This window comes from Scyliorhinus canicula, chromosome 9 (assembly GCF_902713615.1).
Source record: "Scyliorhinus canicula chromosome 9, sScyCan1.1, whole genome shotgun sequence".
Lineage (NCBI taxonomy): Eukaryota > Metazoa > Chordata > Chondrichthyes > Carcharhiniformes > Scyliorhinidae > Scyliorhinus > Scyliorhinus canicula.
In genome coordinates, this window is record NC_052154.1 from 95,294,360 (window position 1) to 95,319,508 (window position 25,149).

The 25,149-nt window shown below is 47.8% G+C and overlaps 2 protein-coding genes across 6 annotated transcripts in view; one reads left to right on the plus strand and one right to left on the minus strand.

Annotated features, from left to right (window-relative positions):
• The window catches only part of LOC119970915 (zinc finger protein 271-like), a 128,786-nt gene that overhangs the window by 55,916 nt on the left and 47,721 nt on the right, over positions 1-25,149 (minus strand). The window lies entirely within an intron of this gene.
• The window catches only part of LOC119971543 (zinc finger protein 271-like), a 146,200-nt gene that overhangs the window by 24,754 nt on the left and 96,297 nt on the right, over positions 1-25,149 (plus strand). For 3 of the 5 annotated variants that reach the window (XM_038807201.1, XM_038807202.1, XM_038807203.1), the window contains one exon: positions 73-2,568. The exons of 1 other annotated variant lie outside the window; for it this stretch is intronic. In XM_038807201.1, coding sequence (XP_038663129.1) covers positions 534-1,889 — 1,356 coding nt within the window. In that variant the 5' untranslated portion in view covers positions 73-533 and the 3' untranslated portion in view covers positions 1,890-2,568. Of the gene's footprint in view, positions 1-72; positions 2,569-25,149 lie in introns of those variants that run through there. One more of the 5 variants, XM_038807208.1, reaches the window with a different exon arrangement.

Here is a 25,149-nt window from a genome sequence, read left to right on the forward strand (position 1 = left end):
GAGGAGTCAGCCCCTTCAGCAAAGGAGGAGAGGGAATTGGAGGAAATGATGTTTCCTTTTCCTGTTTTACAGAAGGATTTCACCGTACTACACCAGAGAATACAGAGAGGATAGACTCTGCAGGTAGATCCTGACCATCACCCACGGAACAACTGTGGGAAGACATCCAGTCCCTTCACAACATTGTGCAACACAGAGACGGTTGGAAAGTAAAGCCATCATCCGGAAATGGGTCGGGTCAGGGGAGCTTTGACATCTCATCAGATCTGAAACTGGTCAATGGTATGGAACATTCCATCGGAACCAACCTTTCCAAAGGTTCGCCTGTTGGTGATTGGTCAGGGTGAGGCTGGGAAGATGTGTGAATCGACTCCAAGTGTGGTGAGAACTTCATTCATTCATCGAACCTCATGAACCACTGACTCATTCCTACAGGTGAGAGGCTGGTCAAGTGTGAATTGTGTGAAGCATGATAAGACCTCCTAACACACAAGGGCCATCTGTTGTACAACGACTATAAGAAGAAAAGCTACATGGAAGGGAAACTATTCAAATGTGATGTGTGTAACAAATCATTCTCGCACTCATCTTACTACCGTGTACACCAACGCATTCACACTGGGGAGAAACCGTTCACCTGTGAGGTGTGTGACAAATCATTTGTGCAGTCATCATACCTTCGAAGACACCAACGTGTTCACACCGGAGAAAAGCCATTCAAATGTGAGGTATGTGACAAGGGCTTTGCAGAATTCTCCGGCCTGCTATACCATCGCCGCATTCACACAGGGGAAAAACCATTCACATGTGAGGTGTGTGACAAATCGTTCTCAGTGTCATCAAACCTCCGTGCTCACCAACGCACCCACACAGGGGAGAAGCCATTCCATTGTGAGGTGTGTAACAGAGGCTTTTCAGAATTATCGAGCCTTGTGAATCATCGGCGCATTCACACAGGGGAGAAACCATTCACATGCGAGGTATGCGACAAATCATTCTCAACGTCATCAAACTTTCTTGCACATCAACGAATTCACACAGGGGAGAAACCATTCAAGTGTGAGTTTTGCAAAAAAGCTTTTGTAAAGTCTTCGAACCTCCAGATACACCAGAAGATTCATACAGGGGAGAGGCCCTTCAACTGCGAAATTTGTGAGAAAGCTTTTACCCGCTCATCTGATCTCCTGATGCACCAGATGATTCACATGGGGGAGAAACCCTTCAAGTGTGAGGTTTGTGACCAAGCCTTCTTGAAATCTGGGAACCTGCACATACACCAACGCATGCACACTGGAGAGAAACCGTTCAAGTGTGATGTGTGTAACAGGGGCTTTGCACAATCATCAGCTCTGGTGGGTCACTATCGCATTCACACTGGTGAAAAACCATTTACCTGTGAGGTGTGCAACCGAACATTCGCAAGGTCATCGACCCTCCGTGCACACCAACGCATTCACACAGGGGAGAAACCATTCACCTGCTATGTGTGCAACAAGTCTTTCTCCAGGTCATCGCAACTCCTGCTCCACCAGAGGATTCACACAGGAGACAAATTGTTCAAGTGTGAGGTGTGCGACAAAACGTTCACACTGTCGTCGACGCTTGGGAATCACCGACGCATTCACACAGGGGTGAAGCCTTTCAAGTGTGAGGTTTGTGACAAATCCTTCTTGAAATCAACAGACCTCCATGTACACCAACGCATTCATACTGGGGAGAAGCCATTCAGGTGTGATGTTTGTGACAAGGCTTTCAACCATTCCTCTGATCTCCCGAAACACCAGCGGATCCACACTGGGGAGAAACCATTTAGGTGTGAGGTGTGTGATAAATCATTCCGCCACTCATCGACCCTCTGCACACATCAACGCACTCACACAGGGGAGTAGATATTAATGCCTGAGGAGTGCTACAAATCCTCTCAAGATCATCCAACATCCTTCTTTACCAGATGACACACTCGGGAGTTAACTCTTCAAATGTAGGTTTTGCGATAAAGCTTTTCTTACATCTTCACTCCTGGGTCATCAGAGGATTCACACTCCAGGGGAGAAACTCTACAGGTGTGATGTTTGTGAGAAGGCTTTCACCCACTCCTCTAATCTCTGAAGCACCAGTGGATCCACGCTGGTGAGAAACCATTCAGTTGTGAGGTGTGTGACAAGGTTTTCATACTGCCAGTGTATCTCCTGGTCCATCAACACACTCACAAAGGAGAGAAATGCGATCGCCGTGAGCTTTGTAATAAAACCTTCGCACAGATGTCGGACCTCCTGGAACATCAGTGTACCCACACGGGGGACAATCCCTTCCAGTGGATGTGTCAGGATTCCATCACCTACTCCTCTCTCGCTAAACACCAACATCTCCACACGGACTTGGAGCTGACTCACCTGCTCCCCTTACACTGAGAGTTGGCTGTTGTTTACCCTCCAGCTCTCACATAGGGGAGCTGTCCTTCCAAAGCACTGTCTGTTTCAGCACTGTCTCTGCTCTGTCTGTCTCTGCACTGTCTGTCTCAGCACTGTCTGTCTCTGCACTGTCTGTCTCAGCACTGTCTGTCTCTGCACCGTCTGTCTCAGCACTGTCTGTCTCTGCACCGTCTGTCTCTGCACTGTCTGTCTCAGCACTGTCTGTCTCTGCACCGTCTGTCTCAGCCCCGTCTGTCTCTGCTCTGTCTGTCTCTGCTCTGTCTGTCTCTGCACCGTCTGTCTCAGCACTGTCTGTCAGCACTGTCTGTCTCAGCACTGTCTGTCTCAGCACCGTCTGTCTCAACGGCGTCTGTCTCAACGGCGTCTGTCTCAGCGGCGTCTGTCTCAGCACTGTCTGTCTAGGCACTGTCTGTCTCAACAGCGTCTGTCTCAGCACTGTCTGTCTCTGCACTGTCTGTCTCTGCTCTGTCTGTCTCTGCTCTGTCTGTCTCTGCACTGTCTGTCTCTGCACTGTCTGTCTCTGCACTGTCTGTCTCTGCTCTGTCTGTCTCTGCTCTGTCTGTCTCTGCTCTGTCTGTCTCTGCTCTGTCTGTCTCTGCGCCGTCTGTCTCTGCGCCGTCTGTCTCTGCGCCGTCTGTCTCTGCGCCGTCTGTCTCTGCGCCGTCTGTCTCTGCGCCGTCTGTCTCTGCGCCGTCTGTCTCTGCGCCGTCTGTCTCAGCGCCGTCTGTCTCAGCGCCGTCTGTCTCAGCGCCGTCTGTCTCAGCACCGTCTGTCTCTGCACCGTCTGTCTCTGCACCGTCTGTCTCAGCACCGTCTGTCTCTGCACCGTCTGTCTCTGCACCGTCTGTCTCTGCACCGTCTGTCTCAGCACCGTCTGTCTCAGCGGCGTCTGTCTCAGCGCCGTCTGTCTCTGCACCGTCTGTCTCTGCACCGTCTGTCTCAGCGCCGTCTGTCTCAGCGCCGTCTGTCTCAGCGCCGTCTGTCTCAGCGCCGTCTGTCTCTGCGCCGTCTGTCTCTGCACCGTCTGTCTCAGCACCGTCTGTCTCTGCACCGTCTGTCTCTGCACCGTCTGTCTCTGCACCGTCTGTCTCTGCACCGTCTGTCTCTGCACCGTCTGTCTCAGCACCGTCTGTCTCAGCACCGTCTGTCTCTGCCCCGTCTGTCTCTGCCCCGTCTGTCTCAGCACCGTCTGTCTCTGCACCGTCTGTCTCAGCACCGTCTGTCTCAGCACCGTCTGTCTCAGCACCGTCTGTCTCAGCACCGTCTGTCTCTGCACCGTCTGTCTCTGCACCGTCTGTCTCTGCACCGTCTGTCTCTGCACCGTCTGTCTCTGCACCGTCTGTCTCAGCACCGTCTGTCTCAGCACTGTCTGTCTCAGTAGTGACTCTCCAACCTCTCCCACCATCAGTCCAATCATTTCAAGATGGTTAATTTTTTTTAAAACAAACAATTTTATTGAGGTATTTTAGGCATATAGAAAAAGTGACATTGTGCAGTACAAAAAAAAAGAGTCAAGACACAAATTAAACATAGTGCAAACCACGGCTCTGTTCACGCACGGACCTGCCTCAATATCTCCCGACTCTATCCGAAGAAGTCAATAAATGGCTGCCACCTTTGGGTGAACCCTAGTAGCGAACCTCTCAAGGCGAACTTGACTTTCTCCAGGCCAAGAAAGCTCGCCATGTCCGATAGCCATACCTCAGCCCTCGGGGGCTTTGAGTCCCTCCATGCTAACAGTATTCGTCGCTGGGCTACCAGGGAGGCAGAACGTCGGCCTCTCTTCCTGGACTCCCGGATCCTCCGAAACCCCAAAGATTGCCACCTGAGGGCTCATTACCACCCCAGTTTTCAATACCCGGGACATGACATCTGCGAATCCCTGCCAATACCCCCTGAGTTTAGGGTACGACCAGAACACCAGAACATGGTTAGCCGGCCCTCCGACGCACCTAGCACACTTGTTCTTCAGCCCGAAGAATCTGATCATCTGGGCCCCCGTCATGTGGGCCCGGTGCACGACCTTAGATTGGATTAGGCTGAGCCTGGCGCATGTTGCAGTCGTGTTTACTCTGCTCAGGGCTTCTGCCCAGATACCGTCCTCCACCTCCCCACCCCCCCGAGCTCCTCTTCCCACTTAAGCTTCAGGTCCTTCGTCTGCGTGTCCTCAGCTCCCATTAGTTCCTTGTAAACATCTGAGACTCAACCCACTCCCACCTCTCCCCTAGAAACTACCTTGAGCTGCCTCCCCTTCGGCAGGAGATGTGGGAAGGACGGCACCAGTCTGCGTACAAAATCCCGCACCTGTAAGTATCTAAAGTTGTTCCCTCTCGCCAGCCCAAACTTCTCCTCACATGCTCGGAAAGCTCCCTTCCAGGAACAGATCCCTCATCCTCACAATCCCTTCCCTCCTCCACAGTCGATAGCCCCGTCCATGTTCCCCGGGCAAATCGGTGGTTGCCGCAGATTGGGGTCCACACCGATGCTTTTACCTCCCCTACATGCCTCCTCCACTGGCCCCAGATCCGAAGAACCGCCACCACTATCGGGCTGGTGGAGTACCGGCGGAAGCGGCAGAACGCCGTGACCAGTGCTGCTGAGCTAATGCCCCTGCACGAAGCAGCCTCCATTTGCTCCCAAACCGACCCCGCACCCACCATCCAGTACCTTATCATCGCTCTGTTGGCCGCCCAGTGATTGTTGCTGAAGTTCGGCAACGTTCCTTTCTCTGTTCCTTTTTCTCTGTTCCTTTCAAGCATCACCCTCTTCACCCGCGGGGACTTTCCTGCCCACACAAATCCCATAATAATTTTATTCAGCCTCTTAAAGAAGGACTGCGGGATAAGGATGGTGAGACACTGAAAAACAAACAAGAACCGCGGGAGAATCGCATCTTAACAGTCTGCACCCTCCCCGCCAATGACAGCGGGAGCGCATCCCACCTCCGGACCTCCTCCCTCACTCGTTCCACCAGTCGGGACAGGTTGAGCTTATGCAACGTGCCCCAGTCCCATGCCACCTGAATCCCCAAATATCGGAAACTCTTCCCCCAGTCGCCTGAACGGCAACCCCTTCAGCCTACTCTCCTGAATTACAAACATCTCGCTCTCAGCCATGTTCAATTTATATCCTGAGAACCGGCCAAATTCCCTCAGGATTTCCATAATACCGTCCATCCCCACCATTGGGTCCGATATATATAACAGCAGATCGTCTGTGTATAACGAGACTCTATGTTCCATTCCCCCCCCGGACCAGCCCTTTCCAGCCCCTAGAAGCTCTCAGTGCAATTGCCAGCGGCTCTATGGCCAGCGCAAACAGCAGAGGGGAGAGAGGGCAGCCCTGTCTTGACCCACGGTGCAGTCTAAAGTAGTCCAATATCGTCCTGTTCGTCCTTACACTCGCCTCCGGGGCCTGATATAATAGCCTAACCCAGTCGATGAACCCCGCCCCGAACCCGAACCGTCCTTGTACCTCCCACAGATAATCCCACTCGACCCAGTCAAAAGCCTTTGCAGCATCCATGGCTACCACTATCTCTACCTCCCTACTCTCCGGGGGCATCATAATCATGTTGAGCAGCCTTCTTAGGTTGGCCACCAGCTGCCTCCCCTTTACAAACCCAGTTTGGTCCTCCACATCCGGTACACAGTCCTCAATTCTGGTCGCCAAGATCTTGGCCAGTAACTTGGCTTCTATGGTGATCATAGAGATCAGCCTGTATGACCCACAAGCCGTATCCCGTTTCAGAATAAGCAAGATGGTGGCCTGCGACATCGTCGGGGGTAAACTCCCTCTGTCTTCTGTCCCTTGCCTCGTTAAAGACTATGACCAGCACCGGCCCCACTATCCCGGCCAATTTTTTGTAAAACTCCACCGGATACCCGTTTGGCCCCGGGGCTTTGCCCGACTGCATGACCTTCAGGCCCCTCCCAATACCTCTTCGATCCTGACCAGGGCTCCCATTCCGTCCACCAACCCCCTCCCCACTCTTGGGAAGGTCAGTCTGTCCAGGAATCGCCTCATCCCCCCTGGTCCCCTGGGGGTTCTGAAGTGTACAGCTTCCTATAAAAGTCCCTAAAGACCTTGTTCAGCCCTGCTGGATCACCCACTAGATTACCCTCCCCATCGACTACCCTCCCTATTTCCCTAGCCGCTTCCCTCTTCCTCAGTTGTTGCGCAAGCATCCTACTGGCCTTCTCCCCATGCTCATAAATTGCGCCTTTTACCTCTCTAAGCTGCTCTACAACCTTGCCTGTAGTCAGCACCCAACATTCGGCCTGCAGCCTCTGTCGTTTCCTGAGTAACTCTGGCCTCGGAGATTCTGCGTATCTCCTTTCTGTCCGTAGAATTTCCTGAATCAGTCGACCGTCTCTGCCCTGTCTGTCCTGTCCCTGGACGCATGGATTGAAATCAGCTCCCCTCTCACCACTGCCTTCAGTGCCTCCCAGAGCACCGCTGCCGAGACTTCTCCAGTATCGTTCACCTGCAGGTAATTCTGCATGCGTTTCCTCAGCCTCTCACACACCGCCTCGTCTGCGAGTAGTCCAACTTCCAGCCTCCATGGTGGGCGCTGAAAGCTGTCCTTACAAAACTGCAGGTCTACCCAGTGCGGAGCATGGTCCGATATGGCAATTGCCGAGTATTCTGCCCCCACCATCCAGCCAGCAGGTCCCTACTTACAACAAAGTAGTCAATTCGAGAATACATCTTGTGGACGTGGGAGGAGTACGAGAACTCCCTCGCCGTCGGCCGGCTAAATCTCCACGGATCTGCTCCTCCCATTTGCTCCATGAACCCTCTCAGTTCCTTTGCCATCGCTGGCAACCTGCCCGTTCTTGAACATGACCGGTCCAGGCTCGGGTCCAGGACTGTATTAAAGTCCCCGCCCATGATCAGCTTACGTGAGTCCAAGTCGGGGATCTTCCCTCACATTTTCCTAATAAAATTCACATCGTCCCAATTAGGGGCATACACACTGACCAGGACTACTCTCACCCCTTTGAGCTTACCCCTCACCATAACGAACCCGCCACCCCCATCCACGAATGTGTCCTCCGCATCAAATTGTACCCTTTTATTAATCAGGATCACAACCCCCCTTGTCTTAGAATCAAGCCCCGAATGAAAGACCTGACTGACCCAGCCTTTCCTTAACCTAACCTGGTCTGCCACTTTCAGGTGTGTCTCCTGCAGCATGACTATGTCCGCCTTCAGAACCCGCAGATGCGCAAACAACACGTTCAATGGCCCGTTTAACCCTCTGACATTCCAGGTTATCAACCTGGTTGGTGGGCACTTCGCCCCCTCTCCCCTTTGCCGATCAGCCATCCCCTTTCCTTGGCCAGTACCCCAGCCATGTGTCGCGCTTCAACTGGCCCACCTCCTGACCGGCTCCACCCATAACCTCCTCACTGTTACCATGCCCAGTTTCCATCCCCTTCAGCAGAACGACTCTCCCCCTCCCCCCCCCCCCCCCCCCCCCAGCAACATCATCATCCTATCAGCTAACCCCTGCTCTAATCTAACTATATGCACACCTTCCACCTTGGCTTCCATTGACTAGCTGCACTCAGCTCGCCTGGGACTCCCAGCCTCGGCGCCAGCACGTCTCCCACCCATTGTTTCCAGTCACTCCTCCCCGGACTCATCCATACCACTTCGCCAGATCAGCCCAACAAAAGCAAACACTCTATACAAGTCATAAACAGCCCCCACAATAGCACAATTCAAGTTAAACAAGATAAAAAAAAAGAAAGATAAGAAGTATCCCGTACCAGCCTCCCCGGACAGGCGCCGGAATGTGGCGACTAGGGGCTTTTCACAGTAACTTCATTGAAGCCTACTCGTGACAAGCAATTTTCATTTCATTTCATTTAAGTAACAGGCCCTCTCAGTCCTTCCCATCCAGACACAGAAAAGATTGCACAAAGTTCCCCATAAGCATCCCTCTTAGCCCAACCCTTTTAACTGTTTATTATTTTCCCCCCAGCCAAGCTCCAACTAATCAAAGAGCCCAAAAAGGAAACATTCCGGTAAACCACGCAAAAAGCACGCAAAGAGACGACAAAAACGGACCCAAACATGCAGGCAATTTTCAAAACAGGAGAGACACCACATTTACTTAAAAGCTCTAACATGAGTCCGAACGCCCTCAGTTCAGGGCCAGCCCTTGCTTCTTAACGAAATCCATCGCCTCTTCGGGTTCCTCGAAATAGTGGTGCTGACGCTTATACGTAACCCACAGTTGCGCCGGAAAAAGCAGCCTGAATTTCACCTTGTTTTTATACAGTATCTCCTTCACCTGCCTGTAGCCTCCCCTCTTCCTGGCCACCTCAGCGCTCAAATCTTGGTACACACGCAGGGTGGTATTGTCCCAAGTGCAGCTTTGTGTGCTCTTTGCCCATTGCAGCACCCGTTCCTTGTCCAGGGACCTGTGAAAGCGTACCACCATTGCTCGTGGGGGCCCCCCCTCGTCGCGGCTGCCTCACCTGGACTCTGTGCCCTGTCCACCACCGGCGGGCGCGGGAACACCTCATTCCCCAGCAACTTCTGAAACATACCCTCCACATAAGCGTCAGCGTCTGCCCCCTCCGGGAGGCCCACGATTCTCACGTTTTGCCAGTGAGATCTGTTGTCCAGGTCCTCCAGCTTTCCAGAAGCACTTTTTGCTGGTTCCTCAACCTCCGAATCTCCACATCCACCACTGTTTGAAAGTCAGCCTGCTCCTCCACTGACTTCTCCAACTGCTGGACCTTCTCAGCCTGATCATCCAGCCTTTTTTCCGTCCGGTCAATCGACTTCTGTAGCGGCTCCAATTTGTCACGCTTCAGAGCCAGAAAGCCCTCTTGCATAGGCTGCAGCAGCTGCTCCATTGTGGGCTGGGCTGTCGGCGCTTTGCTCTGAACGCCAGCCATGCTGGTCCCTTTCACAGCCTCCACTGTGCCCTTACTCGACCACTTCTTCTGCTGTTTACTGTTCCTCCGGCTTCTTAGGTCTATCCAATTCTGTATGGGTCCAGTGCCTGAGTACTATTGCTTTCCAGTCCCGCGCTCAAAAGCGCAAAAAAGTCGGGGGAAAAGGTCCAAAAGTCCAACCGAGACGGGAGCCACCAAATGTGCGACCTACTCCCTCATAGCCGCCACCGGAAGTCCTCAAGATGGTTAATTTAACGGTTGGCCAGATCTCCAAACATCACCAAAAGAAGACGTCAATATGTATAGAAGCTGCTGTATGAACTCACATCCTTTAAATGCAGCGTCAGGTACAAACCACTCACTGACTCTCACTCTGACCAAGGAGGCAATCAGATACTCAGAGGTTAGAAAGGCTTCAGCTTCTGATCTACCAGCACAAGCACCCGGGGGAGGAGCCACACCTGGGGTAGTAATGGAGGGAAAAAAGCAAATTACTGTACATGCTGGAATCTGAAACGAAAGAGAAAATACATGAAAATCTCAGCAGATCCGACAGTAACTGTAGGGAGAGGAAAGAGCTAACGTTTCAAGTCCAGATGACACTTTGTCAAAGCTAACAGACAGAGAAAGTGCGAAATATTTATACTGTGGAGTGAGAATGAAAGATGAGTCATAGCCACAGAAACCCAGGGAAACTGGGTGCTAATGGCCACAGAAACCAAGGAGAAAGAGTGTTAATTGCAGTCACCAGAGAGAACAAAAGGTGTGAAAGGCCAAACAGCAGAAAAACTAACATCAGAAGATTAACTGTAGATGCGGAGGGGAAGGGCCAAGTAAAGAGAAAGGTTAAGGAAAGGTGGATAAGACTGGGGGGGGGGGGGGGGTTAAATATATATTAAGAAAGAAAGCAATGGTAAAAGACAGTTAAAATGAATTGGATGAGAACAAATGGGTCGAGGTGGGGTCGAGCTGATCACCTGAAGTTGTTGAATTCGATGTTGAGACCGGAAGGCCCCTCTTTTCTTCCCCTTCCCCTCCCCCCACATCTACAATTCATCCTCTGATGTTAGTTTCTCTGCTGTTTGGCCTTTCACACCTTTTGTTCTCTCTGGTGACTGTCATTAACACTCTTTACCCTTGGTTTCTGTGGCCATTAGCACCTAGATTTCCTGGGTTTCTGTGGCTATGACTCATCTTTCATGCTCACTCCATAGTTTAAATATTTCCCACTTTCTCTGTCAGATTTGACAAAGAGTCATCGGACTCGAAATGTTAGCTCTTTTCTCTCCCTACAGATGCTGCCGGACCTGCTGAGATTTTCCAGCATTTTCTCTTTTGTAGAAATGGAGGAACTTCAATTAGCCTCAGCATCTCTGGTCTGTGGAGGGGGAGAATCAGCCGGAATCCCATTCCTCATCAGTGACTCCAGCTGGGAATAGAGTCAATAGAATAAAGTGTTTCATGGAGACATAATCAGAGAGAGATTAACACCAAGACAAAGAAGGAGATATTAGGAGGGGATGGTCAAAAATCTGGTGGAAAACGTGGGACTGGAGGAGGGTCTTAAAGGAGGGGAGAGTGGTTAAGATTCAGAGAGGTTTAAGGAGGGAATTCTAAAGGTTCCGCTACCTAAGGTGCATCTATTGCAAGCACTGAACAAACTCCTCTTTCGCAGTGGAGACAGTGGCATAGTGGTATTGTCACCCGAGTAGTAATCCAAAGACCTAGAGTCATGCTCTGGAGACCCGGGTTTGAATCGCACCATGGCAGATGGTGAAATTTGAATGCAATATAAAAAATATCTGGAATTAAAAGTCTAATGATGACCATGAAACATTGTCAATTGTTGTAAAAACCCATCTGATTCACTAATGTCTTTTAGGGAAGGAAATCTGTGCTCTTTACCTGGTCTGGCCTCCATGTGACTCCAGACCCACAGCAACGTGGTTGACTCTTAAATGCCCTCAGGGATGGGCAATCAATGCTGGCCTAACCAGCGACGCCTACATCCCATGGGCGAATAAAATAAAACATGCTGGGCACACCTTCCTTGGTCAAGATAGACGTAAAGTATTTGTTTAATGCCTTAGCAATAACCCTATCTTCGTGCAGAAATCCCTTTTTAGCCCCTCATTGGCTCCACTCATCCTTTTGCCAACCTTTCACTAGTTATATTCCTGTGGAAGACTTTAGGGTTCCTTTTTACTTTCTCCTTCTGCCATTTGTTTTCCAATTCCCCTCTGAACCTTTGATATTCAGTCTGGTTCACTTGTATTCTCCACCTGGCACAAAAGCACACTTTTTCTCCTTAATCTTTTTTTGTCATCCAGGAAGCTCTGGATTTCTTTGCCCTGCCTTTCCCCTTTGTGGACTCTATCTGATCGATCTCTTTAAAGGCAGCGCATTGCTCAGTTACTGTTTTACTGAACATTAGTTAGTCATGTGCAATATGTAGTGATAGACTTGGAATTACAGGAGAAGCAAAGTTTTAAAAGTGTCCAGCAAGGAAATTTGGTGGGGTTAAACAATAATACATCAAAGCAAGGAGTAATACAAACGAGGTAGATGAATTACGAGGCACAGGTGGACAGACACATGGCAGCATATGTTTTTGCTACAACGGAAACCTGGCAAAAGGAGGGGCAGAATTGGCAGCTTAATATCCCTGGTTATAGAGTTTTCAGCAGTACAGAGGGGGAGTAGCACTAATGGTGAAAGAATCAATTTCAGTTGTGAGAACAGATGATATGCTAAGCGGGTCAACAAACAAGGTTTTATGGGTTGAGCTGAGAAATAAAAATGGGGCAGTCACTACTGGCAGTACACTACAGACGCCCAAATAGTGAAAGAGAGATAGAAGAACACATATGAAGCTCAAATTTTTGCCTGTAAGAACATGAGGGCAATAATAGTAGGAGACTTACATCCCAATATTAAATGGGAATCAAACAATATAGGGAACTAAAGGAGAAAAATTCACGCAGTGTCTCCAGGAATATAATTTCATCCTGTTAGTAAGAAACCCAATGTGAGGAGATGCAATTCTAGACCTAGTCTTGGGAACGAAGAAAGGTGAGTCACAGTTAGTGACCCTATCGGGGATATGATAACATTTCAGTTACATTCATTGTGACCATGGAAAAGGACAGGGATAAAGCAGGAGCAAAAATTTTGAACTGGAAGAAGGCATGTTTTGTAGAAATGAGAAGGGACTTGGCTGAAGTGGACTGACCAGCATTGTCAGAGGATAAATCAGTGGAAAACAATGGGAAGCACTAAAAGGAGTGATCCTAAATGTATAAAGTAGACGTCCCCTCCAAAAATAAGAGTGTAATTCTAGACCCCTCTGGTGACCCCCCCTGTTGCCTAGAGGAATGTGGGGTAAGATCAAACAATAAAAGAAAGCGTATGATAGGCACAAAGAATTAAACACTGCAGATAGCCTAGACAAGCAGAGAAAGTACAGGGACAAAGTCAAAAAAGGACAAGGATGTCAGGCAGGCCTTTAGGGAGCTAGGATGGAAGCTCAGAGCGAGAACAAACAGTTGTTATCTCTGGGTTGTTGCCCGTGCCACGTGATAGTGAGATGAGGAATAGGGAGAGAGAGCAATTAAACATGTGGCTACAGGGATGGTGCAGGCGGGAGGGATTCAGATTTCTGGATAACTGGGGCTCTTTCTGGGGAAGGTGGGACCTCTATAGACAGGATGGTCTACATCTGAACCTGAGGGGCACCAATATCCTGGGGGGGAGATTTGTTAGTGCTCTTTGGGGGGGTTTAAACTAATTCAGCAGGGGCATGGGAACCTGGATTGTAGTTTTGGGGTACGGGAGATTGAGAGTATAGAGGTCAGGAGCACAGATTTGACTTCGCAGGAGGGTGCCAGTGTTCAGGTAGGTGGCTTGAAGTGTGTCTACTTCAATGCCAGGAGTATACGAAATAAGGTAGGGGAACTGGCAGCATGGGTTGGTACCTGGGACTTCGATGTTGTGGCCATTTGAGAGACATGGATAGAGCAGGGACAGGAATGGTTGTTGCAGGTTCCGGGGTTTAGGTGTTTTAGTAAGCTCAGAAAAGGGGGCAAAAGAGGGGGAGGTGTGGCACTGCTAGTCAAGGACAGTATTACGGTGGCGGAAAGGATGCTAGATGGGGACTCTTCTTCCGAGGTAGTATGGGCTGAGGTTAGAAACAGGAAAGGAGAGGTCACCCTGTTGGGAGTTTTCTATAGGCCACCTAATAGTTCTAGGGATGTAGAGGAAAGGATGGCGAAGATAATTCTGGAAAAGAGCGAAAGTAACAGGGTAGTTGTTATGGGAGACTTTAACTTTCCAAATATTGACTGGAAAATATATAGTTCGAGTACATTAGATGGGTCGTTCTTTGTACAATGTGTGCAGGAGGGTTTCCTGACACAATATGTTGACAGGCCAACAAGAGGCGAGGCCACATTGGATTTGGTTTTGGGTAATGAACCAGGCTAGGTGTTAGATCTGGAGGTAGGTGAGCACTTTGGAAACAGTGACCACAATTCGGTGACCTTTACGTTAGTGATGGAAAGGGATAAGTATACCCCGCAGGGCAAGAGTTATAGCTGGGGGAAGGGCAATTATGATGCCATTAGACATGACTTAGGATGTGTTGGTTGGAGAAGTAGGCTTCAAGGGTTGGGCACACTGGATATGTGGAGCTTGTTCAAGGAACAGCTAATGCATGTTCTTGATAAGTACGTACCAGTCAGGCAGGGAGGAAGGGGTCGAACGAGGGAACCGTGGTTTACCAAAGAAGTGGAATCTCTTGTTAAGAGGAAGAAGGAGGCCTATGTGAAGATGAGGCGTGAAGTTTCAGTTGGGGCGCTTGATAGTTCCAAGGAAGCGAGGAAGGATCTAAAGAGAGAGCTAAGACGAGCAAGGAGGGGACATGAGAAGTCTTTGGCAGGTAGGATCAAGGAAAACCCAAAAGCTTTCTATAGGTATGTCAGGAATAAAAGAATGACTAGGGTAAGAGTAGGGCCAGTCAAGGACAGTGGTGGGAAGTTGTGTGTGGAGGCTGAGGAGATAAGCGAGATACTAAATGAATACTTTTCGTCAGTATTCACTCAGGAAAAAGATAATGTTGTGGAGGAGAATGCTGAGACCCAGGCTATTAGAATAGATGGCATTGAGGTGCGTAGGGAAGAAGTGTTGGCAATTCTGGACAAGGTGAAAATAGATAAGTCCCCGGGGCCTGATGGGATTTATCCTAGGATTCTCTGGGAAGCCAGGGAAGAGATTGCTGAGCCTTTAGCTTTGATTTTTAGGTCATCATTGGCTACAGGAATAGTGCCAGAGGACTGGAGGATAGCAAATGTGGTCCCTTTGTTCAAGAAGGGGAGTAGAGATAACCCCGGTAACTATAGGCCAGTGAGCCTAACGTCTGTGGTGGGTAAAGTCTTGGAGAGGATTATAAAAGATATGATTTATTATCATCTAGATAGGAATAATATGATTAGGGATAGTCAGCATGGTTTTGTGAAGGGTAGGTCATGACTCACAAACCTTATCGAGTTCTTTGAGAAGGTGACTGAACAGGTAGACGAGGGTAGAGCAGTTGATGTGGTGTATATAGATTTCAGTAAAGCGTTTGATAAGGTTCCCCACGGTCGGCTATTGCAGAAAATACGGAGGCTGGGGATTGAGGGTGATTTAGAGATGTGGATCAGAAATTGGCTAGTTGAAAGAAGACAGAGAGTGGTAGTTGATGGGAAATGTTCAGAATGGAGTTCAGTTACGAGTGGCGTACCACAAGGATCTGTTCTGGGGCCGTTGCTGTTTGTCATTTTTATAAATGACCTAGAGGAGGGCGCAGAAGGATGGGTGAGTAAATTTGCAGACGACACTAAAGTCGGTGGAGTTGTAGACAGTGCGGAAGGATGTTGCAGGTTACAGAGGGACATAGGTAAGCTGCAGAGCTGGGCTGAGAGGTGGCAAATGGAGTTTAATGTGGAGAAGTGTGAGGTGATTCACTTTGGAAAGAATAACAGGAATGCGGAATATTTGGCTAATGGTAAAATTCTTGGTAGTGTCGATGAGCAGAGGGATCTCGGTGTCCATGTACATAGATCCCTGAAAGTTGCCACCTAGGTTGATAGGGTTGTGAAGAAGGCCTATGGTGTGTTGGCCTTTATTGGTATAGGGATTGAGTTCCGGAGCCATGAGGTCATGTTGCAGTTGTATAAAACTCTAGTACAGCCGCATTTGGAGTATTGCGTACAGTTCTGGTCGCCTCATTATAGGAAGGACGTGGAAGCTTTGGAACGGGTGCAGAGGAGATTTACCAGGATGTTGCCTGGTATGGAGGGAAATTCTTATGAGGAAAGGCTGATGGACTTGAGGTTGTTTTCGTTAGAGAGAAGAAGGTTAAGAGGTGACTTAATAGAGGCATACAAAATGATCAGAGGGTTAGATAGGGTGGACAGCGAGAGCCTTCTCCCGCGGATGGAGGTGGCTAGCACGAGGGGACATAGCCTTAAATTGAGAGGTAATAGATATAGGACAGAGGTCAGAGGTGGGTCTTTTACGCAAAGAGTGGTGAGGCTGTGGAATGCCCTACCTGCAACAGTAGTGAACTCACCAACATTGAGGGCATTTAAAAGTTTATTGGATAAGCATATGGATGATAAGGGCATAGTGTAGGTTAGATGGCCTTTAGTTTTTTTCCATGTCGGTGCAACATCAAGGGCCGAAGGGCCTGTACTGCGCTGTATCGTTCTATGTTCTATGTTCTATGAATCAAAGAGAGGGCATGAAAAATGATTAGCAAGTAAAGTTAAAGAAAACCCCAAAGATGTTTTTCCAAAATATTAATGGCTAAAGGTTAAGGAAAATGTAGGACCTATCAGAGATGAAGAAGGGCACTTGTGCATCGACACAGAGTTTGTGGGAAGGGTTTTAAATGAATATTTTGTCTCCATGCTTACAAAGGAAATGGATGATGCAGATATAGTAGTTCAGGAGGAGCTCTTGGATGGGATAAACATAAAGAGAGAGGAAGTACTCAAAGGATTGGAATCCTTGAAAGTTGATAAGACACCAGGGTCGATGGATTGTTCCCGAGGCTACTGAAGTAGGTCAGAGAGGAGAAAGCAAATGCTCTGAGGATAATTTTCCAATCCTCACTAGGCACAGGGGAGGTACCAAAGGACTGGAGAAATGTAAACATGGTTGCATTGTTAAAAAAGGGATCAAACGAAATACCAAATAATTATCGGACTATTCGATCTACCATCCGGATTCAGCTGCACTTTGCGAATCACTACACCTCAGCAGAAATTTAAGTTAAAACTTCTCGGGTGCAAATAATTGTTTTATTTGTCTTCTATTGATTACAATTCGAGAGTCAATTAAAAGGCAATTTGTAGACAATTGAAAGTCTGAAAATGAAATATGAAGACAGGGAGACAGTGAATAGTTCAATGAAAGTATAGATTGATTTCGGAAAGAGAGAGAAACCCAGCTAAAAATGGCCGACCGAAACTTCACAGTTACACTGTATCATGTATGTCTTTAGCCATCTAGTTACACCCTAATATAATCCTAATTGGTTTGGGTTAGATTCAAATACATTTGATTTGATGGTAAGCTGTCCATCTTTAACATGCAACATGAACCTGACGTGAATTCCTGTATGAGTTATGGAATGCTGTTATCGCAAATGACCTGAACTGGTTTGTTACTGAATACAATAGCGCCTTTAGGTGCCTGTGGTGTTGCCATGGAGACTGACCTGTCCTTGGTCACTTTATCTTGCAAATGTATTTGTTAGCTGAGTAGGAATTTCTGTTTGCCGCTCTGTTCTTGAAATGCTGAATGTGTGTTTTTAAATGACCTGAGGTTATGAGTCATTCAATAGACCAGGTGCTGAATACTAAATAGCTATCTTTTGAACTATCACTTTTACCTATTAGATGTCTTAGGAAACAGAAGGCTTCTACACTTATGTAGATGGTGGGCAATTTACTAGAATCAATCCCAGTCTATCCAGCCTCTCCGAACTCAAACCATCAAGTCCCGGTAGCATCCTAGTAAATATTTTCTGCCCTCTTTCTAGTTTAATAATATCCTTTCTATAAAAAGGTAACCAGAATTGTACACAGTATTCCAAATGTGGCTTTTCTAATGTCTTGTAGTTCTTTACGCAGAGGGTGGTGGGTGCCTGAAACACATTGCCGGTGGAGGTGGTAGAGGCGGGCACAATAGCGTCATTTAAGATGTATCTGGACAGATACATGAATGGGCAGGGAGCAGAGAGATACAGATCCTTAGAAAATAGGCGACAGTTTTAGATAGAGGATCTGGATCAGCGCAGGCTGGGAGGGCCGAAGGGCCTGTTCCTGTGCTGTAATTTTTCTTTGTTCTTTGTAAAATTTCTGTCACCTGCCCTTCCTTATTCCCCAAGAGGAGGTTAAGTTTTGCCCCCTTTCTAGTCGGGCCATCCACATATTGAATGAGAAATTCCTCCTGAATACACTCAACAAATCTCTCTCCATCCAAACCCCTAATGCTATGGCTGTCCCAGTCAATGTTGGGAAAGTTAAAGTCCTCAACTATTACCATCTTATTTTTCTTGCAGGCATCTTTAATCTCCTTTCATATTTGTTCCTCAATTTCTTGCTGATTATTTGGGAGAGAACACAAAACATGACTGGACAGATGCTCTGCGAAAACAGGGCAGAGACCAAGGGGAGTATAGATGAAACTGCATTTATTTCAATGCAAGAGATGCAAGTGGTCTAATCCTATCAAAGTGATCTTTCCCTTCTTATTTTTCAGTTCTTACCCATATTGACTCAGTGGGCGAACCCTTGGATATATCCTCCCTCTGTACTGTTGTGATACTGTCCCTAATCAAAAATACAACTCCCCCCTCCTCTCTTACTTCCTGTTCTATCTTTCCGATAGCATCTGTACTTTGGAACATTGAGCTGCCAGTCCTGCCCCTCCCTCAGCCATGTTTCAGTAATAGCTACAATATGGGATGTGTCCCATGTACCCATCCATGCCCTAAGTTAATCTGCCCTACCCACCAGGTCTTTACATTGAAATAAATGCAGTTTAATCTATACTTCCCTTGGTCTCTGCCCTGTTTTCGCAGAGCATCTGTCCGGTCATGTTTTGTGCTCTCTCCCTGTGATTTATTTCTCTTTGTCTTCATGGACCCATTCACTGAGTTCTCCACAGTCTCTTTATTGTGGCCCTTTTTGATTTTTGACTTTGGTTTCTCTGCCTTTAACTTTTCCCGTTACTGCCTTTAGTTTCTGTCCCCACTTTACTTCCCTCTGACTTCCTGCATTGGTTCCCATCCCCCTGCCACAATATTCTAAATGCTTCCCAACAGCACCAGCAAACACTCCCCCTAGTACCTTGGCTCCAATCCTGCCCAGGTGCAGACCATCCGGTTTGTTCTGGTCCCACCTCCCCCAGAACCGGTTCCAATGTCCCGGGATTTTGAATAGCTCCAGAGCTGTCAAGTGGACACACCTCTTCTTACATGTGAAGAAGGCATGGACACCGGACGGATCCCTGAGTACTCTCTTATAATAATAATCTTTATTTTCACAGATAGGCTTACATTAACACTGCAATGAAGTTACTGTGAAAAGCCCCTGGTCACCACACTCCTGTTTGGGTACACTGAGGGAGAATTCAGAATGTCCAAATTACCTAACAGCACATCTTCAGGGACTGTGGGAGGAAACCGGAACACCCGGAGGAAACCCACGCAGACACAGAAAGAACATTCAGACGCCACACAGACAGTGACTCACGCCGGGAATCGAACCTGGGACCCTGAAGCTATGAAGCAACAGTGCTACCCACTGCTACCATTGCCGTGCTTACCTGATGGATGAGGTGACTGAGTTGACTTCCCCCAGAATCCTCTTCTGCCGCCTCTGCTGGGCGATGATCTTCCAACTGTTGGAAGTCTTATAACACCGGTCCAACAGGTTTGTTTCAAATCACCAAATCACTTGTTGGACTTTAACCTGGTGTTGTAAGGCTTCTTACTGTGCTCAACCCAGTCCAACGCCGGATTTTCCACATCATTCCAACTGTTGGTCACTGGAGAGGTTCTTTGGCTACCCGCAACACAGTCGAGGTGACTGATTCTGGGAGAAGTCAGCTCAATCTGCTGGACAAGATATCGTTCTTTACCCCTCCTTGTCCTCACAGTGCCTTTTGTTTTGGTTAGAGAAAAGAGGGAGTGAAACAATAATGTCGTGTTTCAGGCTTATCCGCTCTTTGACACCATTAGTCATCATTAGACTTTTCATTCCAGGTTCATATTGAATTCAAATCCCACCATCTGCAGACATGGGATTCAAACTCAGGTGCCCGAGTATTACCCCGGGTCTCATAAGAACATAAGAACTAGGAGCAGGAGTAGGCCAACTGGCCCCTCAAGCCTGCTCCGCCATTCAATAAGATCATGGCTGATCTTTTGTGGACTCAGCTCCACTTTCCGGCCCGAACACCATAACCCTTAATCCCTTTATTCTTCAAAAAAACTATCTATCTTTACCTTAAAAACATGTAATGAAGGAGCCTCAACTGCTTCACTGGGCAAGGAATTCCATAGATTCACAACCCTTTGGGTGAAGAAGTTCCTCCTAAACTCAGTCCTAAATCTACTTCCCCTTATTTTGAGGCTATGTCACCTAGTTCTGCTTTCACCTGCCAGTGGAAACAACCTGCCCGCATCTATCCTATCTATTCCCTTCATAATTTTAAATGTTTCTATAAGATCCCCCCTCATCCTTCTAAATTCCAATGAGTACAGTCCCAGTCTACTCAACTTCTCCTCATAATCCAACCCCTTCAGCTCTGGGATTAACCTAGTGAATCTCCTCTGCACACCCTCCAGTGCCAGTATGTCCTTTCTCAAGTAAGGAGCCCAAAGTTGAACACAATACTCCAGGTGTGGCCTCACTAACACCTTATACAATTGCAACATAACCTCCCTAGTCTTAAACTCCATCCCTCTAGCAATGAAGGACAAAATTCCATTTGCCTTCTTAATCACCTGTTGCACCTGTAAACCAACCTTCTGTGACTCATGCACTAGCACACCCAAGTCTCTGTGCACAGCGGCATGCTTTAATATTTTATCGTTTAAATAATAACCCCGTTTGCTGTTATTCCTACCAAAATGGATAACCTCACATTTGTCAACATTGTATTCCATCTGCCAGACCCTAGCCCATTCACTTAACCTATCCAAATCCCTCTGCAGACTTCCAGTATCCTCTGCACTTTTCGCTTTACCACTCATCTTAGTGTCATCTGCAAACTTGGACACCTTGGTCCCCAACTCCAAATCATCTATATAAATTGTGAACAATTGTGGGCCCAACACGGATCCCTGAGGGACACCACTAGCTACTGATTGCCAACCAGAGAAACACCCATTAATCCCCACTCTTTGCTTTCTATTAATTAACCAATCCTCTATCCATGCTACTACTTTACCCTTAATGCCATGCATCTTTATCTTATGCAGCAACCTTTTGTGTGGCACCTTGTCAAAGGCTTTCTGGAAATCCAGATATACCACATCCATTGGCTCCCCGTTATCTACTGCACTGGTAATGTCCTCAAAAAATTCCACTAAATTAGTTAGGCACGACCTGCCCTTTATGAACCCATGCTGCGTCTGCCCAATGGGACAATTTCTATCCAGATGCCTTGCTATTTCTTCCTTGATGATAGATCCCTACTACCGAAGTTAAGCTCACTGGCCTATAATTTCCTGCTTTCTGCCTATCTCCTTTTTTAAACAGTGGTGTCACGTTTGCTAATTTCCAATCCACCGGGACAACCCCAGAGTCTAGTGAATTTCAGTAAATTATCACTAGTGCATCTGCAATTTCCCTAGCCATTTTTTTTAGCACTCTGGGATGCATTCCATCAGGGCCAGGAGAATTGTCTACCTTTAGCCCCATTAGCTTGCCCATCACTACCTCCTTAGTGATAACAATCCTCTCAAGGTCCTCACATAGAACATAGAACACAGAACAGTACAGCACAGGACAGGCCCTTCGGCCCTCGATGTTGTGCCGAGCAATGATCACCCTACTCAAACCCACATATCCACCCTGTACCCGTAACCCAACAACCCCCCCCATTAACCTTACCTTTTAGGACACTATGGGCAATTTAGCATGGCCAATCCACCTAACCCGCACATCTTTGGACTGTGGGAGGAAACCGGAGCACCCAGAGGAAACCCACGCACACACGGGGAGGACATGCAGACTCCGCACAGACAGTGACCCAGCCGGGAATCGAACCTGGGACCCTGGAGCTGTGAAGCATTTATGCTAACCACCATGCTACCGTGCTCACCTGTCATAGCCTCATTTCTATCAGTTGCTGGCATGTTATTTGTGTCTTCCACTGTGAAGACTGACCCAAAAAACCTGTTCAGTTCCTCAGCCATTTCCTCATTTCCCATTATTAAAACTCCCTTCTCATCCTCTAAAGGACCAATATTTACCTTAGCCACTCTTTTTTGTTTTATATATTTGTAAAAACTTTTACTGTCTGTTTTTATATTCTGAGCAAGTTTACTCTCATACTCTATCTTACTCTTCTTTATAGCTTTTTTAGTAGCTTTCTGTTGCCCCCTAAAGATTTCCCAGTCCTCTAATCTCCCAGCAATGTTTGCCACTTTATATGCTTTTTCCTTCAATTTGATACTCACCCTTATTTCGTTAGATATCCACGGTCGATTTTCCCTCTTTCTACCGTCCTTCCTTTTTGTTGGTATTTACCTTTGCTGAGCACTGTGAAAAATCGCTTGGAAGGTTCTCCACTGTTCCTCAACTGTTCCACCATAAAGTCTTTGCTCCCAGTCTACCTTAGCTAGTTCTTCTCTCATCCCCTTGTAATCTCCTTTGTTTAAACACAAAACACTAGTATTTGATTTTACTTTCTCACCCTCCATCTGTATTTTAAATTCCACCATATTGTGATCGCTCCTTCCGAGAGGATCCCTAACTATGAGATCATGAATCAATCCTGTCTCATTACACAGGACAAGATCTAGGACCGCTTGTTCCCTCGTAGGTTCCATTACATACTGTTCTAGGAAACTATCGCAGATACATTCTATAAACTCCTCCTCAAATGACCTAGAGGAGGGCGCAGAAGGATGGGTGAGTAAATTTGCAGACGACACTAAAGTCGGTGGAGTTGTAGACAGTGCGGAAGGATGTTGCAGGTTACAGAGGGACATAGATAAGCTGCAGAGCTGGGCTGAGAGGTGGCAAATGGAGTTTAATGTGGAGAAGTGTGAGGTGATTCACTTTGGAAAGAATAACAGAAATGCGGAATATTTGGCTAATGGTAAAATTCTTGGTAGTGTGGATGAGCAGAGGGATCTCGGTGTCCATGTACATAGATCCCTGAAAGTTGCCACCCAGGTTGATAGGGTTGTGAAGAAGGCCTATGGTGTGTTGGCCTTTATTGGTAGAGGGATTGAGTTCCGGAGCCATGAGGTCATGTTGCAGTTGTACAAAACTCTAGTACGGCCGCATTTGGAGTATTGCGTACAGTTCTGGTCGCCTCATTATAGGAAGGACGTGGAAGCTTTGGAACGGGTGCAGAGGAGATTTACCAGGATGTTGCCTGGTATGGAGGGAAAATCTTATGAGGAAAGGCTGATGGACTTGAGGTTGTTTTCATTAGAGAGAAGAAGGTTAAGAGGTGACTTAATAGAGGCATACAAAATGATCAGAGGGTTAGATAGGGTGGACAGCGAGAGCCTTCTCCCGCGGATGGAGGTGGCTAGCATGAGGGGACATAGCCTTAAATTGAGGGGTAATAGATATAGGACAGAGGTCAGAGGTGGGTTTTTTACGCAAAGAGTGGTGAGGCCGTGGAATGCCCTACCTGCAACAGTAGTGAACTCGCCAACATTGAGGGCATTAAAAAATTTATTGGATAAGCATATGGATGATAAGGGCATAGTGTAGGTTAGATGGCCTTTAGATTTTTTCCATGTCGGTGCAACATCGAGGGCCGAAGGGCCTGTACTGCGCTGTATCGTTCTATGTTCTATGTTCAAGGTTGCCTTGACCGACCTAGTTAAACCATTCGACATGTAGATTAAAATCCCCCATGATAACTGCTGCACCATTTCATAATGCATCAGTTATTTCTTTGTTTATTGCCTGCCCCACCATAACGTTACTATTTGGTGGCTGATAGACTACTCCCATCAGTGACTTTTTCGCCTTACTATTCCTGATTTCCACCCAAATGGATTCAACCTTATCCTCCATAGCACCGATGTCATCCCTTACTATTGCCCGGAGGTCATCCTTAAATAACAGAGCAACACCACCTCCCTTACCATCCACTCTGTCCTTCCGAATAGTTTGATACCCTCGGATATTTAACTCCCAGTCGTGACCATCCTTTAACCATGTTTCAGTAATGGCCACTAAATCATAGTTATTTACGATGATTTGTGCCATCAACTCATTTACTTTATTCCGAATACTACGAGCATTCAGGTAAAGTACACTTATGTTGATTTTTTTACCTCTGTTTTGAATCTTAACATATCCAGTTTTATTCCTTTTGTTATTACTGGGCCTATTCACTGAGCTCCCCTCAGTCACTGTACCTTGTACTGTCGCCGTTTTAGATATTTGACTATGTCTTCTCTGCCTTGCACTTTTCCCCTTACTTCCTTTTGCTTCTGTCCCTGTTTTACTACCTTCCAACTTCCTGCATCGGTTCCCATCCCCCTGCCACATTAGTTTAAACCCTCCCCAACAGCTCTAGAAAACACCCCCCCCCCTAGGACATCGGTTCCAGTCCTGCCCAGGTGCAAACCGTCTGGTTTGTACTGGTCCCACCTCCCCCAGAACCGGTCCCAATGCCCCAGGAATTTGAATCCCTCCCTCTTGCACCATCTCTCGAGCCACGCATTCATCCAATCTATCCTGACATTCCTACTCTGACTAGCTCGTGGCACTGGTAGCAATCCTGAGATTACTACCTTTGAGGTCCTACCTTTTAGTTTAACTCCTAACTCCCTGAATTCTACTTGTAGGACCTCATCCCGTTTTTTACCTATATCATTGGTGCCTATGTGCACCATGACAGCTGGCTGTTCACCCTCCCCCCCCCCCCCCCCCCCAGAATGTCCTGCAGCCGCTCCGAGACATCCTTGACCCTTGCACCAGGGAGGCAACATACCATCCTGGAGTCTCGATTGCTTCCACAGAACTACCTGTCTATTCCCCTTACGATCGAGTCCCCTATCACTATAGCCCTGCCACTTTTCTTCCTGCCCTGCTGTGCAGCAGAGCCAGCCACGGTGCCATGAACCTGGCTGCTGCTGCCTTCCCCTGGTGAGCCATCTCCCTCAATAGTATCCAAAGCGGTATATCTGTTTTGCAGGGAGATGACCGCAGGGGACACCTGCACTGCCTTCCTATTCTTGCTCTTTCTTTTGGTCACCCATTTGCTATCTCCCTCAGTAACTTTCACCTGCAGTGTGACCAACTCGCTAAACGTGCTATCCACGACCTCCTCAGCATCGCGGATGCTCCAAAGTGAGTCCATCCGCAGCTCCAGAGCCGTCAAGCGGTCTAACAGGAGCTGCAACTGAACACACTTCTTGCACGTGAAAGAGCCAGGGACAGTGGACGTGTCCCTGAGCTCCCACATCGCACATGAGGAGCATGACACGGGTCTGGGATCTCCTGCCATGTCTTAAACCTTAGGTAAACTTATACAACTACAATTTC